This window comes from Ananas comosus, linkage group 8 (genome assembly GCF_001540865.1).
Source record: "Ananas comosus cultivar F153 linkage group 8, ASM154086v1, whole genome shotgun sequence".
Lineage (NCBI taxonomy): Eukaryota > Viridiplantae > Streptophyta > Magnoliopsida > Poales > Bromeliaceae > Ananas > Ananas comosus.
The window spans coordinates 566701-585393 of NC_033628.1; the positions used below are offsets into that span (position 1 = coordinate 566701).

The 18693-nt window shown below is 37.7% G+C and overlaps 2 protein-coding genes across 5 annotated transcripts; both read right to left on the bottom strand.

The window, feature by feature from the left end:
• On the bottom strand, positions 389–6178 carry LOC109714139 (actin-2). 2 transcript variants are annotated; one of them, XM_020238587.1, is made up of 5 exons: positions 5990–6178; positions 2747–2836; positions 2251–2644; positions 1012–1625; positions 389–773 (listed from the first exon to the last, which is right to left on the bottom strand). In XM_020238587.1, the coding sequence occupies exons 2-5, from the start codon at positions 2804–2806 to the stop codon at positions 708–710; spliced, it is 1134 nt and encodes a 377-aa protein (XP_020094176.1). In that variant the 5' UTR covers positions 2807–2836; positions 5990–6178; the 3' UTR covers positions 389–707. The 2 variants fall into 2 exon arrangements, with proteins under 2 accessions (XP_020094176.1, XP_020094175.1); XM_020238586.1 differs by lacking the exon at positions 5990–6178 and adding an exon at positions 4073–4262.
• On the bottom strand, positions 9700–18627 carry LOC109714514 (probable plastid-lipid-associated protein 10, chloroplastic). Of its 3 annotated transcripts, none has more exons than XM_020239188.1 (9): positions 18338–18627; positions 18107–18214; positions 17871–18005; positions 17696–17791; positions 17476–17556; positions 17185–17271; positions 16990–17045; positions 16753–16904; positions 9700–10087 (listed from the first exon to the last, which is right to left on the bottom strand). In XM_020239188.1, the coding sequence occupies exons 1-8, from the start codon at positions 18479–18481 to the stop codon at positions 16790–16792; spliced, it is 822 nt and encodes a 273-aa protein (XP_020094777.1). In that variant the 5' UTR covers positions 18482–18627; the 3' UTR covers positions 9700–10087; positions 16753–16789. The 3 variants fall into 3 exon arrangements, with proteins under 3 accessions (XP_020094777.1, XP_020094776.1, XP_020094775.1); XM_020239187.1 differs by lacking the exon at positions 9700–10087 and adding an exon at positions 14988–15664 and having other exon boundaries at positions 18338–18626; XM_020239186.1 differs by lacking the exon at positions 9700–10087 and adding an exon at positions 16455–16624 and having other exon boundaries at positions 18338–18623.

Genomic DNA, 18693 nt, shown 5'->3' on the forward strand with positions numbered 1-18693 from the left:
CAACAAGGTAAAAAAAAACACAAGAAAAAAAAAAAAAAGAAGAAGAAATATCTGAAGCTCCGAACAACTTTGGTCGTAATGAGGCGTATTATCCTAAAATAATACTACATTAGCAGGAGCACGGAATCGTAGTGCATTCGCAGATTCCATTAACTTTGCGCTGGATTTTACAGCCACTCGGAACAAAGAGTGATATTGGAACCCAATCCCCACTGCCACACTCAAATGTGAAAAGAATATGCATTTGTAGTTTTATGCTAATCTAATTAGCAGCTCAGGTCAAAATGACAATATCCCTTCAAATTTCGAAATCAGAGCAATGATCAAGTTAAAAACACATCTGCAGTACGGCTAAACGTGAAAGCTAGAGTTGCAGAATAGAAGATGGTATCAAGAATCGACAATTATTGCTCCTCTCAAATGCAACATACAAGATATAGAGACCAGAAGAAATCCATCCACGCGAAGGACCAATAGAATTTCACCAATCCAAACTACATACAACTTATAATAGCTAACAATTTTGCTAATAGCTCACAGCCATATTACATTACATATGCAAAACGCGCCAAGTGAAAGTGAAATGGAAAATCTCAGAGCACACAAACCAACAAGCGAACGTTCGTTTCACATTCCATCAACCTACCATCACCGGATATAGTAGAGAAACAGGGGGAGTAAGTAAAAAGGTAACGCATGGAAATCATCTAGAAGCACTTCCTGTGGACAATAGATGGACCGGACTCCTCGTACTCCGCCCTGGATATCCACATCTGTAGCACAAAACAAATGTCATCTCTCAATAAAACACAGCAGTAATTATGTCAAAATTGCGCAGAGTTTCGTTGACAAGGCAGTTCATTTTTTGAAGTTAGTATCGGTCGCTAATGATTTGAGTAACATATTTGTTAGTCGGTGGATCAATGAAAGGATCTGAGTGTTATGCGGAACAAACTTCACAGACTGAATTGTTAAGGTTGAAAGAATACTTTAGAAAATTCTTTGCATTACCTGTTGGAAGGTGCTCAGAGAAGCCAGGATCGACCCTCCAATCCAAACACTGTACTTCCTCTCCGGAGGCGCCACCACCTTGATCTTCATGCTACTTGGTGCAAGTGCCGTAATCTCCTTGCTCATACGATCAGCAATGCCTGGAAACATGGTGGACCCACCACTGAGAACAATGTTCCCATACAAGTCCTTCCTGATATCCACGTCGCACTTCATGATAGAGTTGTAGGTTGTCTCATGGATTCCAGGAGCTTCCATACCAATGAGCGACGGCTGGAAGAGCACTTCAGGGCATCTGAACCGCTCGGCCCCGATAGTGATGACCTGGCCGTCGGGCAGCTCATAGCTCTTCTCAATGGAGGAGCTGCTCTTTGCGGTCTCGAGCTCCTGCTCGTAGTCGAGGGCAACGTAGGCGAGCTTCTCCTTAATGTCACGGACGATTTCCCGCTCGGCAGTGGTCGTGAATGAGTATCCCCTCTCGGTTAGGATTTTCATCAGTGCATCAGTGAGGTCCCTACCAGCGAGGTCAAGACGGAGAATAGCATGTGGAAGAGCATATCCTTCGTAGATCGGGACGGTATGGCTGACACCATCACCAGAGTCCAACACGATACCTAGTGAAGAGGGAAAACATCAGAATGTAAGTATGCAACCAAGATCTGCTAACAGTAGTAAAGCAACATATCTGGCCTGCTAGTTTAGAAAAAGGCAAATACTAACACAATAATTTTGAAGTATTTTCCAGGTGTATTCTCAGCACGGGCAATATTAATCACACAATTTCCATACACGACTTTTGCTTTCAGCTATCACTATTTGATACGCAAGAGCATGAAACAGGGATAAAGTAATAGAACAAAAAATAAAGCAAGCAAAAAATTCACCAATAATAATGACTGCCAAAATTAAAGCAAAACAATTGTAGCTCCACAGATGAGAAGCGCAAGCAACAATGACGAGATCATAGGTATAGGTAAGCAACACATCTTGCATGATGGAAGGAACATGTGAGAATCAGAAGAAATTTAATGTACAAGAATTTTGTGCCTTCCCTACTCACGATTCAATTTCAAGAAATAAAAATTTCCAAACAGAGAAAAGAACTAGTTTAACCATAAAATAGTGAAAACAAACTGCCATGGCAACACATGTTAAAAAAAAAAGTCATCAGATGCAGACACTATGAAGCTGATTAAAAGCATTAGTGAATTAGAAAAGAAAAAAAAATATATTGTGTACCTGTGGTACGGCCACTGGCATAGAGGGAGAGGACGGCCTGGATGGCAACATACATAGCAGGGACATTGAATGTCTCAAACATAATCTGCGTCATCTTCTCTCTGTTGGCTTTGGGATTGAGAGGGGCTTCAGTAAGAAGAATTGGATGTTCTTCCGGGGCTACACGAAGCTCATTGTAGAAGGTATGATGCCATATCTTCTCCATGTCATCCCAATTACTTACAATACCATGTTCAATAGGATACTTTAATGTCAAAATACCCCTCTTAGATTGGGCCTCATCACCAACATATGCATCTTTTTGTCCCATCCCCACCATAACACCGGTGTGGCGTGGCCTACCAACAATACTTGGAAAAACAGCCCGTGGAGCATCATCTCCAGCAAAGCCAGCCTACAGAAAAAGCAAATATAAGTAAATAAGTTCCAGATATTTTTACTGCAATTCACAATATTCTGTAAAACATTCAGGTTGAAAAAAAGGCCCAAAACTTACCTTTACCATCCCAGTTCCATTGTCACAGACAAGGGGTTGAATATCCTCAGCCTCTGCCATAGTTTTTAATGAACCTGTCGGCAGATATCACTGCAGAATTTTGCAAATAGAAAAGAATTATTCAAGATGAGAATTTTTTTTTGTAAAAAAAAATGCAGAAAACTTCATACAATTCTTAAAAAACATTGAAAAACTTCTTTTTTTCATCAGGAGGGGGAGGGGGGGAGAACATTCTATACTAAAGATGAAATCAGGAATGACAATATGCCATAGGAAATTTTCTCCATACAAAGGAGATTGTCTTGTGATACGGAATATTAATATTGAGCAAATTTATCAGCAGGAAAGAGTGAGATAAAGCTACAGAAGCAGCAACTACAAGACAAAAAGAGCGTATATGTAGGGAATGCTTTAGTTATTCTTTCACTAATTAGCTTTCTAAGAGAGACAGAGAGGAACGAATTCACCATAGAGATGTTAAGATATAACGCTATTCTCATTTCAGGGATGAGAAAACAAAAGCAATCATCCACAAAATCAAAACTTCAAAATATGTACTACGTCCGTCATTTAAACCTAATTGAATTCCAAGCTTCGTGATTACTGATTACACCCCTTTGATCAATAAATTCCATGGAGGCTTCATGGCTTTGCAGCAATGCAATTAAACACACAATAAGTACAAGAGTTGACAGGGAAACATAGTTTTTTTTTTATTTTTATAATGAACAGGTGAGAGATCACAGTATCTAAGAGTCTAAATTACAGTAAGATATAAACACTGATTTAATTTAAACACTGCTACTAAATGACTTTGGCAATCAGCAGATTAATCCACAGAAAATTATTTCAAATATCACAAAATGGATCATCCAAATACCACACGTCCTTGCGAAATCTGATCACAACCTTATTAATTTGATAACTCTTTTATAAAATAACTCGATCGATAACGATTTATAACTTTATACCCTTATTATCAAAAGAAACCGTCCGATTCCACGCCCATTCAACTATCTGACCATTTCAAACCAAGCGGAACACTAAAATCATTAAAAAAATATATATTCATCTCTTATCCACCAAATAAGCGAAAAAAGAGAGGAATCCAACAAGCTAGGAGCAAAAATGGAAGGATCAAAAACCAGATCCCGAGGATTTGAACACCAATCACATCCACAAACGACCATCCATAAAAACTAACAAAATCGGCAGAAGAAGAAGCAGAAACGAAAGGAGAGCCCGATCGATCGATCGATCGATCGGAAACCCTAGATCTGATGCTACGCAGTTCCAACAAATCGAAGATTAAAGCTCACTACTCACCTTCGAGGCGACGGGGAGGAGGGGGTCGAAGCAGAGGAGGGGATGTAGAGGGAGAGGGGGGTTAAGATGATAATATAATAAAGGGGGACGATGACACGTTCAAATGGGAAGTGGTGGGGGTGAGGAGGGGATCAAATCCACATGAAATGAACTTTAATTTTACGCCTGGAATGAGATGTAAAGAGATGCGCCCTTTTGAAAAGTGGGGGGCATTGTGTGTTTGCAAGGAATCTTTATTTATTTATTTATTTATTTATTTATTTATATTCATTTTCCTTTTTTAGCTTGAAAGGGAAGTGAGAAGGGAGAAATTAAACACCTAAATGAGACCCTCTTTGGGCCTTTGGGGCCCACATGCAACAATGTTGCGTGCCACATTATTCAAAGTTAATATTTTTAAAATAAAATTTTAATTTAATAGATATAATTTAGAATATTTCAAAATTTTATTTTCTAAGTTTTAAAATTTTTATGTAAATAAATTTTATAATATTTTACAAACCAGCATACAGGACGATATTTAATTAGTAAAAAGATATAAATTGCAAGAAGATTAACATGACTTATGATTTATGTTTTCAAGATTAAAATTCAACCATTGAATCTGTACATTATAAAATATTAGAGCTTTTGCAAGCAATAATTATTCTATTGGGTGTGTTTTTGGATGTCTATGTATAAACAAGGAAAAGTAAATTTTTTTTTTNAAGAATTATTCAAGACAAGAAATTTTTTTTTTTTAAGCAGAAAACTTTCTTCATACAATTCTTAAAAAACATTGATAAACTTCTCTTTTCAGAAGGATGGGGAGGGGGGAGAACATTCTATACTAGGGATGAATCAGGAATGACAATATGCCATAGGAAATTTTCTTCATACAAAGGTGATTGTCTTGTGATGTGGAATATTAATATTGAGCAAATTTATCAGCAGGAAAGAGTGAGATAAAGCTACAGAAGCAGCAACTACAAGACAAAAAGAGCGTATATGTAGGGAATGCTTTAGTAATTCCTTCACTAATTAGTATTCTAAGAGAGACGGAGAGGAACGAATTCACCATAGAGATGTTAAGATACAACGCTATTTTCATTTCAGGGATGAGAAAACAAAAGCAATCATCCACAAAATCAAAACTTCAAAATATGTACTACGTCCGTCATTTAAACCTAATTGAAGTCCAAGCTTCGTGATTACTGATTACACCCCTTTGATCAATAAATTCCGTGGAGGCTTCATGGCTTTGCAGCAATGCAATTAAACACACAATAAGTACAAGAGTTGACAGGGAAACATAGTTTTTTTTTTTTATTTTTATAATGAACAGGTGAGAGATCACAGTATCTAAGAGTCTAAATTACAGTAAGATATAAACACTGATTTAATTTAAACACTGCTACTAAATGACTTTGGCAATCAGCAGATTAATCCACAGAAAATTATTTCAAATATCACAAAATGGATCATCCAAATACCACACGTCCTTGGGAATCTGATCACAACCTTATTAATTTGATAACTCTTTTATAAAATGACTCGATCGATAACGATTTATAACTCTATACCCTTATTATCAAAAGAAACCGTCCGATTCCACGCCCATTCAACTATCTGACCATTTCAAACCAAGCGGAACACTAAAATCATTAAAAAAATATATATTCATCTCTTATCCACCAAATAAGCGAAAAAAGAGAGGAATCCAACAAGCTAGGAGCAAAAATAGAAGGATCAAAAACCAGATCCCGAGGATTTGAACACCAATCACATCCACAAACGACCATCCATAAAAACTAACAAAATCGGCAGAAGAAGAAGCAGAAACGAAAGGAGAGCCCGATCGATCGATCGATCGATCGGAAACCCTAGATCTGATGCTACGCAGTTCCAACAAATCGAAGATTAAAGCTCACTACTCACCTTCGAGGCGACGGGGAGGAGGGGGTCGAAGCAGAGGAGGGGATGTAGAGGGAGAGGGGGGTTAAGATGATGATATAATAAAAGGGGGACGATGACACGTTCAAATGGGAAGTGGTGGGGGTGAGGAGGGGATCAAATCCACATGAAATGAACTTTAATTTTACGCCTGGAATGAGATGTAAAGAGATGCGCCCTTTTGAAAAGTGGGGGCATTGTGTGTTTGCAAGGAATCTTTATTTATTTATTTATTTATTTATTTATTTATTTATATATATTCATTTTCCTTTTTTAGCTTGAAAGGGAAGTGAGAAGGCAGAAATTAAACACCTAAATGAGACCCTCTTTGGGCCTTTGGGGCCCCACATGCAACAATGTTGCGTGTTTGAATAGCCTGCACCACATTATGCAAAGTTAATATTTTTAAAATAAAAATTTTAATTTAATAGATATAATTTAGAATATTTCAAAATTTTATTTTCTAAGTTTTAAAATTTTTATGTAAATACAGGACGATATTTAATTAGTAAAAAGATATAAATTGCAAGAAGATTAACATGACTTATGATTTATGTTTTCAAGATTAAAATTCAACTATTGAATCTGTACATTATAAAATATTAGAGCTTTTGCAAGCAATAATTATTCTATTGGGTGTGTTTTTGGGTGTCTATGTATAAACAAGGAAAAGTAAATTTTTTTTAAGTGTATAATTAAGGGGCAAAAAAAAAAAAAAAAAGGGAAAACAAAAAAGGTTTAGTAGCAAGGGGGGCAAAAGTGGGTGGGAGGCAGCTTTAGATTTGCTTCTTTTTTTTTTTCTTTTTTTTCTTTTTTTTTTATTTTCCTTGGCTTCTGCGCGCTTTTGGGAGAAATTATTATTCCCTGCNGCTCTGCATTTTGCTTTACGACTACGCCTCTCATTCTCTCTTCATCATAACTCGTTTCCCCACTTGGGAAACGAATTTTTTTTTTTTTTTTTTTGCATTACTCACTGTTGAGTTATATGGGATAAAAATGTACAATCCACGTTACTGAATCGGGAGATAAATATTCTAATCAAATTTTATGAAAATATATTGAGTAATTATAATGTAGTGCAAAAAGGTATGACCAAATTAACAAAGAACGAATCAAAGCTTCAAGCGGTTTGGATCGGGCTCAAGCCTCTCTTGGATTCTCCTCCAATAACCAATCATATGGGTTGAAGCGTCAAGCCCAATATCCTAAGAAAGAAATGCCCAGCTTCTTTTTGGGCCAAATTACCAGTGTCCAGTAACAACTGTGGGCTAAAGCTTAGATAAAGTAATAATTTTTTACGTTTTGCTTAAATGTGGGAATAAATCATCTGATGTTTGGTCTGATAAAAATGCATAATCAATTTTTACTATTAAGGACGCGGCGAATAAGTTGATTCACAGTAGGCTAGGTTCTCACCCATATTATTGTTCAGCAATGCTCTCTCTATATTGATTGTCTCTGGCGCAAGTGACAAAGAGCTTGGTGGTTGATACCCGAGGTCCAAGATTGAATCCTAATTGATTTATATTTCGAGCTAAGTTTAATAAAAAGGTTGTTCGTTTCTTATACAATTAGATTCACATAAACATTTATAATATTCAATTAAATATATTTTTTAAATATACAAGCACCATATTGTTTCTAATTAAGCCCTTAGTGTGTGTGTCTATATATATATAATATAGAGAGAGAGAGTTGAACTAGAATACTATTGATTGCAAAAAGACTTTTTTGCTATTAAATTTTTAGCCTTTAGATTAATTCCTTTCATCATTTTTAACCATTGAATTAAATATTATAACCCAGTTGACCACTCAACCCCAGAAAGACTACTCAACCCTAAGGGATTAATATCATCCTAACATTACAATTTCTCATTCAAGGGTTAAAAACTTAATAGCAAAAATGACTTTTGCTATTAATAGTATTCCAACCTAATTATATATATATATATATATAAAAGTTCGACTATTATACTATCGATGATAATATCAAATTTTTAATACTATCGAGTTTTTTGTTATTATATTTATTCTTTGATTATTTTCATCCGTTAGATTATACTATTACAAACCACCCATTCAACCCTAAAGAATCACTATCATCCAAACCACACATTCTTTCATCCAACGGCTGAAAACTCGATAGCATCAAGTATTTTGGTACTATCAGTAGTACAGTAGCATACTTAGATATATATTATAATAGTTGTTGCGAAGAAATCTCTTTCTTCTGCTCCCCATATTGCTGCGCTAAATTCCAAGCAATAAAATAACGCAGGTCAAATTAAGCTGTAATGCACAATGCAGTTCGTCAAAGGTGCATTAATCACCAGACCAAACCATCCACCCCATTCCTTAACTACACTAGTCCTAGTCAAAAGCTTTGATCCCATGTAATATATATATTATCACGTATACTTCTCCCTACTATACACATGTCAAGGGGAGAGAGGGAGAGAGAGAGAGGGAGAAAATAACTAAAATGGGGTTCTCTACTTCGTTGCTCGTGATTCAAACATTACTGGTGATTGCTACAGCAACAATTTTGATAGTTACGGGACACTCAAATGGCGAAGAGGTTATTTCCACTTCTTTTTTACTCAATAAACAGAGCAGCAACCGTAGATCGTTAGGCGATCGACGACCAATTACATCGCCTCCGGGGCCTTTGTCACATTCACCATTTGCCCTCAAATCACCTCCACCGTCGCCGTCGCCGTCGCCGCCGCCGCCTCATTACCATCATCATCACCATCACGGCCACCGCACTTTGCCGCCACAGAACACTTATCGGACGCCGGTATGGGCTCCGCCGGCTCCTAAGCTTGCGCAGTCCCCTCATTTCTTTCCGAAACATCCGTCTCCACCGCCACCGCCACCGCCACCGCCGTGCGATTATCAGCAGTGAAGAGAGGTCAAATGTATGGACTCCTCTCAATTTGATTGTTTCATCGTCGGAAACAATGGGGAAGTGGATATATAGTTCTATTTGCTTCCTAAGGTATTCTTGCCTTGTATCTTTTCCCTTCTTAATTAATCCTCTTAAGATGGTTTTATTTTTAAACCTGATCATAATCTTGTGACTAGCTGGCACTAGATTGAGTAGAAGCTCAGAGTAGGGCTAAACTCATGATTGTGGATACAAATTGTGTTTTTCTTTTTTTCTTTTTTTTTTTGACATCTTAAAACAGATCTTCTTATGTTTTTTTAATTTAAAAAATTATATGCACAAAAGTATGTGATAGATTTAAGAGAAACTTACAAAAACCGATTTCCAAGGCATGCAGCTGTGATGCAAATGTAAGCCGTTCATAAAAAAAAAGTATAAATTTTTTGGCTCACATCACGTGGCAATGCTCCCTGCTCCCCGTGCATTGCAGCTGCATGCACTTTACTCCGAGCCAGCAATGTTATCAATGCACCACGTGGTTCATCAAACGTACGTAGTAATCACCAAATTGCCACTCATCACTCTACTCGTTAATTCACTACAGTACTCAAATGCAGAGAGAGAAATGCTAAGTCTCACTGACCGTCCCTAAAACAAGTGTCAAAAAATTTGATGGTTGGTATTCGAGACCCAAATTTAAATCCTAATTGATTCACATTTCCAACTAAGTTTGTGTCTAAATAAAATAAACGAAACGGATAGCATGCTATCTATCTCTCTCAAAAAAAAGAAATGCTAAGTCTCAGCATTGTATGTGTGTATCTGAGGAGAGTGTTTAGCTAGTGAAGTAGCTATCTGGATACATATCTCTAGAAACTCAGAGAAATGACATTTTTTTTCTTTCTCCTGCTCCAAACATTGGTGGTAATCACAATAATATTGATAGTTATGATATGCCCCTCAAATACTGAAGAGACATTTTCCTCGCCTCCACTGCCGCCGCCGCAGCATCGCCACCACCACCAATTAATGCCGCCACCGTTGCCGCCGCCAAGGCCAATTTGGGCCGCCAACGCCACGGCAGAACCCTCGTCGGAGGCCAGTATCGGCTCCGCCTGCTCCTAAGCTTTCGCAGCCCCATCACCTCAGATCAGCTCCGAAGCGGCAGTCTCCGCCGCCGCTGCGGTGCAACTACCAGCAATGACGTAAAAAAGATGTAAGAAAGTATAGAGCTTGTTTTGAACTGTGAACCATTTCACATTTACTATCCCATATTTCAGTAATTTGATTTTACTATCCAACATTTAAGTTAGTCAGTGGAAATAATATTTCAATATATCATGTACTTTATACGATTCTTACAATTATAAATTTTTTAAAATAAACAATAAGCTTAAATTTTAAAATTAAAGTATCGTTGACTGATTTAAATCAAATAAATTAAAATATGAGATAGTAAAATTAAATTTTTGAATAATTAAATAGCTGATTCAAAATAATTTATAGTTTAGATAAGTTTCCCATTTATTTACTTAGTAAGAACTCCTCTAACTGTGAGAAATTATTGTTTGCACCAAGTGCATCTCTCCGCCTCATGTACTGATGCGTTTTATCATCTAAAATATCTACTTATGACAAATTACAAGGTTTGGAAATACGTCGGTATTGCATTAAGTAATCTAAAAAATTAACTGTTAAAAAGTAATATTTAATTTGCGATAAAGAGATCCCAAATAATGCAATCACTATTTTGGGCTCAACTACAGGCCATGTTGTATAAGCCTCTCAATTATACATACATTTTTTATGGACACGTTCTTGAGTTTTATATTTTATTTAAATTAATTTTAATTAGTTATATTTAAAATTTCAGTAAATTAATTTTTAATAGTTTTATAAATTATTTGTCGATAGTTGTTTTAATTTTTAGAGAAAAAGGCGACAAAAGTGAAAATCAATGCCGAGACAACTCAGACTCGTTGTTTACGATTCGTTTAAGTTGGAAAAATATCATGTTTGTTTCCGTACGTAATATTACGTTCTGTGTTTGTTTTCGTACATAATATCGCGTTCCGCATATCGCGACTCAATACGATATATTTTCTACAGTACGCAGAAATATATCCCTATATATTTTTTCCTCAACTCCATTTTATCTAATAGCATTAGATAAATCTCAATATCAAACTAAGCCTTAGAAATTCACAAGTGACAAATTAAACCTTCTGAAAAGGATAAAATTCAACTATACAATATGCGCTATATTTTGACTCAATTTTTTTGTGGGTTGAAATTTAGTTTCGAGTTTGATTCGATTACAAAGATCGTAATCAAAATCAAACCTGTTAGACATCCAATCAGAGTTTCCGAACCCAATCCGGACCAATCAAGCTTTAACTAAAACCGTTCCACCCGTTCGAATTTGGGTTCGGAAAAACGACAATTAGTGACATTGTTTGAACCTGCACTTTGCAATTTTTTCTCCCATTCATACTCACCCTACTTCATTTTCTAATACAAATACAAGAACACACCCTACAAACACTCAACCACTATATTTTCCTAACCAAGTACTAGTTTTAAGAAAAGTGAGAATCTTGTCCAGATGTTAGTAGGTGACAAAACCATTCTGGAATATACCATCAGAAAAAGACCCTCCCCAGAACAAAACAAATTTGACCAAAGCTCATTTAGGGGCTAAACATTAGGTAATAATCAAACTGGCAACTGCATTTACTAATACAAGGTCAACGATGAGCAACACTAACTAACATTCTGAGTAGTTTCTAATATTCAAACTCAACTACAAGCAAAGTATTTGCGATTTGCAAAACGCGCACTAACCAGTCTATAAATATACAACAGTTGCAGGATTTTGAGATTCTAGAGTTGTGGAGAGGCGAAAGAAATGAAGACCCCCTCAACAAGCCTTCTACTTCAATCCCTCGTGTTTGCATCAGTACTGACGGTTGTTACAGCAGCATCAGATGAAAAAAGAGGTGACGAGTTACGACGATCGTCCCCACTGCCACGGCTGCCATCTCTCGGCTGTCGGGGCGACTTGCAGCCTTTTCAAAGGCCGAGCCCATATGCGCCTCCAGCTCCAAAGCGTCCGCCGCCGATTCACAACTTAGAGTCATCTCCAAAGCACCTGCTGCCGAGGCACTACGTAACCGCCATTCGGCGCTACATAACTGCCATTCGCAAGGCGCTGACTCTTCAATTGGATTGATGCATAGATCAACTGAGTGTATGCACCCGGCCAAATTGATCTTTTAACTCTTTTAGGATACAAGGTAAAGTGTGTTGTTGTTATTCATGCCTAAGCTTTTGTGTTCGAAGCACTTGTAATGGCACATCCTCATCATCCTAAATATTACAGTATCCGAAGTTTTAGGGCACGTTTGGTAATCATAAATCACAATCGTAATCGTGGTTCGTAGGAACTCACGACACCGGACTAATAATAAAGCTAAGTCAAACATGCTGAAGTTAGATGTACATCAACATAATCTAAGCAAATATCGATACTCGTGAGTTCCATCGCAATTCCGCTTCAGGAGCACCCCCACTTCACAAGAAACAAACATGCCCTTACTCTAGTACGAGATGAGCTTACAAAAAAAAAAAAATCGAATTCTCAGAGTTGCCACTTTTTTTTTTTTTAAAGTTTTTCCTCTTTTTTCCCCACTAACTAAATGCTTGTGAACTCAATTAAACCTTTTTTCTCCGAACTAAATGTTCATGAACTTAATTAGACTTTGTTGTGCACTATAGACTTGGAGGCCTTGTCTTGTTTTAAATTTGGGGACCTTATTCTATGTATCTTCTTTGTGTTTTTAATTTGCTTAGATTTGGGAACTATTCTAAAAATCTCCCAGTTTACATTGGGCACTTATTTTATCCTTTTCCATAACATCTTTAATGCAAAGCTCTACTTTCTAGATGAAAAGGCTACAGAAAATTCTTAAAAAAGAAAAAGAAAAAGAAAATATTACATATAGTTTGTTCAATGTTAGTAGCAAAATCTACAGGATTTTACATTTTACAATATATTGATGCTTGATTGATTATGTTTGGTCTAATTCGTTCATTTTACAAAACTCTCATAAAAGTGTTCGAATTAAAAAAAATTCATGATTCTCATGCGATTTTCTATTTATCAAAAAATCCAACTCAAAGTTTCCATATTAAAAAAGAAACCACAACCTTTATTCATTAAAAAAAAAAAAAACAGATTTTTACCAACCAACTAAAATTTCAACCCCAAAATAGATTTTTAAAAAAAGCCAAAATCATAAAAAAAAGAAAATTGGGATAAATTGTTGAAACAATAAAAAGAATGTGCTTAGGACTACTAGACCAGCTTCAAAGAGAAAGCAATTTTTCTCTCAGCAAATCTGAAGAGCAAAAGCTTTTGATTTTTATTCTCCGAGCAAAACAACACCTCCAATATCACTTCTAACTGGGACAAAGGGGCTGCCTGATTCATTGCTCGTTGCATTAAATTTAATAAAACTAACAATAACCAAAAAATACATCATATTTTTTCTTAAAGAAAAAAAAAAAAAGAAAAGGGGAAAAAATATCTCTCTCTATATATATATATATAAAACCTGTAGAAACTTGGTTGCGGCTGTGAGGATGATGAGAAATATGATGAAGGAAAATAAAGGTTTGATATGGGTATATATAGTAACATAGAGGGGGAACCCTAGATTGAGCCAATTAAGGTGAAATTACTGTTTTACCCTTCTACGTGATCTTGGTGGATCTAGCTAAATCCAGTTACTGTACTTTTCTATCTCAACATCATCTAATAATACGTATGTAACTAGCATGTTGGCCCCACTTTGCAGAGCCCAGTTGTGTGTTTTTTTTTGTTTTTTAAAGCCATTAGAGAGTTTGAGATAAATGATGAAATTTTGATAAATTTAAGAGAAATTTATTAAATCTGATCATTTATTCTTTTTCAAAAAAAATTATATATTTACCAGGCCCACCTATGCAGATTCATTCTCTCTGTGTTTAGGGGTTAGAAGCATAAAAATCGATTTTCTGAGATTTTTTTTTTTTCCTTTTCTACTATTTTCGTTTTTCAGATAAAAAATTTATAAAAAAAAGCTTTCATAAAATTTGAAAATAAATTTTATCAAAAAAATCAATTTTCTAAGAACCCAAAAGAACAAAAAAGTTTTGCAGATAAAGCCCACAAAATTTAGCAGGGCCTGATAAAGGCCCAGCCCAACAACATATTCGAACGTATCTTAGTGGGCCACGTGGGCCAATTGTGTGCACGGCCCAGTAATGTTAAATGGGCCTAGAAAGAAAAACGGCCTAATCCCTTTACTTTGTTCCAGGCACAGCATTTTTGTATTATTAAATTGAACTAGTAGTTTTAAATCAAGTTTTATTTTACTTTTCAAACTTTTAAATTTGATTTTTTAAAATTTAAATTTATTCCAATATTTCTCTTTCGTCCCTAGACTTTTAAGAATATTTCGCTTTATTCGTTACCATTTAGTAGATAATTTCGTTTATACATAATTCATCTATAAAACTGTACACTGCGAATCTATTGATCCTTCATCCATATCATTTGGATGATCTTTAGAGATAATTGATAATTTCATTCCATACACTTTTATATATCAATAATAAATAATTAATGTTAACTAGAACAAATGACAAAAGGCTTGATAATCCTAAGTCCCGAGTATAGTTGTTTCATATTTTCAACTAAACAAAAAAATTGAATGAAACAAATAGCGTACTATCTATTTATAGTGTCGGCATCTGATTGATTCTTCTCCATTTCTATGATTGTTTATTTACTTGTTTTTTTTCCCTTAATTCTATATTTTATTTTCTTTTTCAAATGAATTATCCTCTAAATAATGATTAGTGACTACAGTAGTTAGCATCGTGTTGTCAGAAGATTGGTGGATTAAAAGTCTTTTGTCTTTCGCCTTTCCACAATCAATCACTTAGCTGGTTTTTTTTTGGCCCGTTTACTGCGTGATGAGAAATCCAGAAGCTATATAGTTTGCTGTTACTATTGATGACTAAATAACGATATTGGATCACAAAATAAACTAAAATATATATATATAAAAATATTATATTGCGGTGGCTTTTCCTCTCGCGAGAGGAGAAACTGCAGAAATTATATATATAATATTAACTAAACCTGTGTGACTTAGTTTTCTAATAATGCGCTTGACAGGTTCTTGGCTTACGTGGTGGACCCGGTCCACAGTAATTTCTCCCCGACGTGGTGAGGTGCCATACACTCCGGTCGCCCGGATCTCCCGGGCTCGGTTCATTGAACCCGGACACACCAGAGACCCGCCCTGTTTCGAACCCCCTATATGTAGAGAAGAACAACTTCTCCCTCCAAGAAAAGCGCATATATAGTATATGCACCCAAATTCCCGCATAACATTCCCATGGACGGGAACGTTGTAGAGCTGCAGGAGCTGCGCGCGAGGAACGCGGAGCTGGAGAGGGAGTTGCGGGAGGTGAGGGAGGGGGAGGCGGCGGCGCGGCGGGAGCTGGAGCGGGCTCGGGCACAGCTTCGTGTGGCGGAGGAGGCCGAGGAGCGCCTCTCCGCGGAGCTCGGCGAGCTCGAGGCCGAGGCCAGCGCGCAGGCGCGCGCCCACCAATTCCACATCCACGCCCTCTCCGACCGCCTCGCCACCGCCCTCCGATCCGCCGGCCTCGATCAGAGCTTGGACTAGGATGGATGATGTGAGATGCAAATAAGTGCTGCCGCCGATTTATATGGACAAGGTGTTATTCACATAGCTAAAATATCAACACATAATAAAAGCGGCTCGATTAATAACACCGTCATAGTTTTTTGTGTGATTATTCGTGTGCTTGATCATTCATGATAAGTTCATGATACCCTGTATCCTTTTGGTCTGTGTGTATTCGTAAACTTGCATAGAGTAGTACTGTGAGAGCTATAATGCTTTTTTGGAAGATTATTAATTCTTGTAATTTGATTTGCTTTAGTGTTGGTTTGCAGTTGCTTGGGTACCAGACATGAAGAGTTGTAGTTATCAACCAACTCTACGTCTCTTCCCTCACATGTATTTAGACCTTGATTGTGTAAAAGCAATTTGAAAATGAAGATTCATACTTTGTTATATGACTTTTCCTTTTATATATATGTATATATACTATGGAGTCCAACTAAATTACGTATATAATAATAATCAGAATTAAATATGTAATATATACAGCTTGACAAATATTTGACGTCATTGCTAACCTCAAGACTATTCACCTTAATTAAATAATATAAATTGGATATAAATTGAATTTTGTTCTCCTTGATTGTTTACTATTGTAGAGGCATATTCTTATTCAAGATGGCGGCATGTCATACTCAACGGTGTGTTTACTTAATTAGCTCATGATAGTAAATAAAATGATAATTAGCTATGTTTAGATGCAACAGGTTATCTTTGCAGTCCAAATAATTAAACTACTAAATTTTGTATCATTTTATAATTTGCATGTGTATATGCCTCTGTGCTACACTTGCATGTAAAACAGTTGTGAATGTAGCATATCTACTGTGTAATATTGAATAGGAGGAGTTTCAGTACAGCAGAGCAGTAAGAAGTAACAAGATCCTAACAATTATAAAACAAGCAGGCCAAAAGCCAAATGATAATGAAAACAATTTCCAACCTCCAAAGTCGTGCAATGTGTTACCTACATTTAATCAAGATATGGAATGTGAATACGATGCTCATCCGAAAAGCGTCCTTTTTCTGAGAGCTTCACCATAAAAGCTATATTTGCAATTGACTTTAATTTCACTATGATCAGTTGTTCTTTACCTCGAGATAGCTCGGTTTTCGGCAAATGGGCGAATGGTTATGTAAAAGGCTGCGCCCTCGTGAAAACGAAAACTCCGCCTCCCGCACCAGAGCGGCCCAAAAGCATATCTCGGTCCAGATAAGAAAGGTAATACAATCCTCCAGGTGATCTCCTGCAATTTAGGCGATTGATTCGGGATGAGATGAGAATACCGCTAAAAATGCACTCGGATATAAATCAAATCAGAATAAACCTACCTATCCGGACCGTTCACAGGCACCTGAGCTCGAAACGCTCTTAAGAACTGCAATATCTGCATGATAAAAGCGTCTCATCATCAGATGTTGCAGCTGCGTCAGTTGCATATGGCGTATCGGCATGGACCAATTTTGATCTTAAAGCGCTGCCGTTTCAACACAAATCAGATCGAAATTAAGGTTCTCTGGTATTACCTGCAGGCTAATGTACGAGCGAGGAAGTACGGCTGGAGCTATCAATGCCTGCAGCTGTTCACTTATTTTGATATTTTCAACAGCAACCTACCAGAAGAATGAACAAACATGTTGCTCTCAAAACTGACAACTTCAGAAGAGAATAACAACAATGACTGCAGTAAAACACTCCATCCACAGCTTCTTTCGTCGCATCCATTTAACTACACGAAAGAGTAATAGCAAATCTGTTTGCGTATAATCTATCACCGGAGACAAAGGCTGCTAGATTCTAGTGCACAAGAAGCGCACCTCCTCGAACTGAAGGAAGATGCTGCGCTTCGATACGAGCGAAAATTTCGCGGAGACGAGCAACGTCGCACCTTCGTGCTCCTATATATATAAATCAATCATAGGTCAGATCATCACACGTTCACTAGGAAACTCCGGCGGACAGATGGAGTTCAATTGAGGAATATTTCGAAATTCTTGAAAAGTAGTGGTGGTAATCGGCCGCGGTAAATGGCGTTACCTCGAGCAGTGTGGGGATGCTCCAGCGCACGACATTGCGCACGATTCCTCCGTCGGAGCGATCCCTGCATTCGAACTTCTGAAAAACCTGCCCCACCTGAAACCCTGACAAGCATGAGATCACCAGCCTAAGCAGCAACAACAACTCCGTAAGCAAGCAGAGGTTGGGAAGAGACCTGAAGAAAGGGGAGCCTGGCGGCGGCCTCGAAGAGGACGAGGACGTCGGCAGCCGAGGTGAAGTTGAGCCGCCAGGTGCCGTCCAGCCTCGCGAGATCGACCGGCGAGCCGGCGGCGAATTCTTCGACGCAGACCTGCGAGAGAGAGAGAGAGAGAGAGACGAGGCAGATCGAATTGTACACTTTTACACTTTTGTGGATAAAAGGGAAGGGAAGGGGAAGAGTTTGGAGATTACGAGGGCCTCTTCGATGGCGGAGCGCTGGTCGGCGGTGGCGGAGAGGCCGCGCTGCGTGTCCTGGACGGCGCGGAGGAGCTCGTGCTTCCGACGCTCCAATTCCGCCGACTTTGGTTCGGAAGGTAGGGGAACGGCGACGAGCGAATTTGATTATCGTATTAGTGNTTTTTTTTGGGGGAATTGAGAGGGGCGTTGATGTAGAAAGAGAGTGGGGGTGGGGGGATTACGTACGGGAGGTGGAGCGACGGCGGAGGAGGCGGCCGCGGAGAGTCGGAATGTTGGTGGTTTGGGAGGAGGGAGCAGCGTGGTTGTCTTCTTCCTCGCCGGTTTCCCCGCAAACTGGAACGGAAGGAGCGGGGCGAAGGTGAGGGCCATTTTCAGTTCCTCCCCTCTCAAGCTGCGTCGAGCATTTCTTCTGTTTTTTTTTTTAAAAAAAAAACTAGTAGCTGCACACGAGGCTTGCTTGTGTTCTCTCCCTCCTCATCACGTTTAATTCGCGAACTACAGTAAAATAGATGTACATAGATCACGCTGAAATTGTAGATTATAAACGTACAATACTTTCTTTTTTTGAAAAAAAAAAGTCA

What these genes read in the sequence shown, in the direction of transcription:
- LOC109714139 (XM_020238587.1), bottom strand. Translation starts at nt 2,806, where the DNA reads ATGGCAGAGGCTGAGGATATTCAACCCCTTGTCTGTGACAATGGAACT. An exon ending in TGCCAGTGGCCGTACCACAG is followed by an intron (nt 1,626 to 2,250) that starts GTACACAATATA and finishes CCTCTTCACTAG; the next exon opens with GTATCGTGTTGGACTCTGGT. An exon ending in CTCTGAGCACCTTCCAACAG is followed by an intron (nt 774 to 1,011) that starts GTAATGCAAAGA and finishes TTTGTGCTACAG; the next exon opens with ATGTGGATATCCAGGGCGGA.
- LOC109714514 (XM_020239188.1), bottom strand. Translation starts at nt 18,481, where the DNA reads ATGGCCCTCACCTTCGCCCCGCTCCTTCCGTTCCAGTTTGCGGGGAAA. An exon ending in CCGCCATCGAAGAGGCCCTC is followed by an intron (nt 18,006 to 18,106) that starts GTAATCTCCAAA and finishes TCTCTCTCGCAG; the next exon opens with GTCTGCGTCGAAGAATTCGC. An exon ending in CCAGGCTCCCCTTTCTTCAG is followed by an intron (nt 17,792 to 17,870) that starts GTCTCTTCCCAA and finishes TCAGGGTTTCAG; the next exon opens with GTGGGGCAGGTTTTTCAGAA.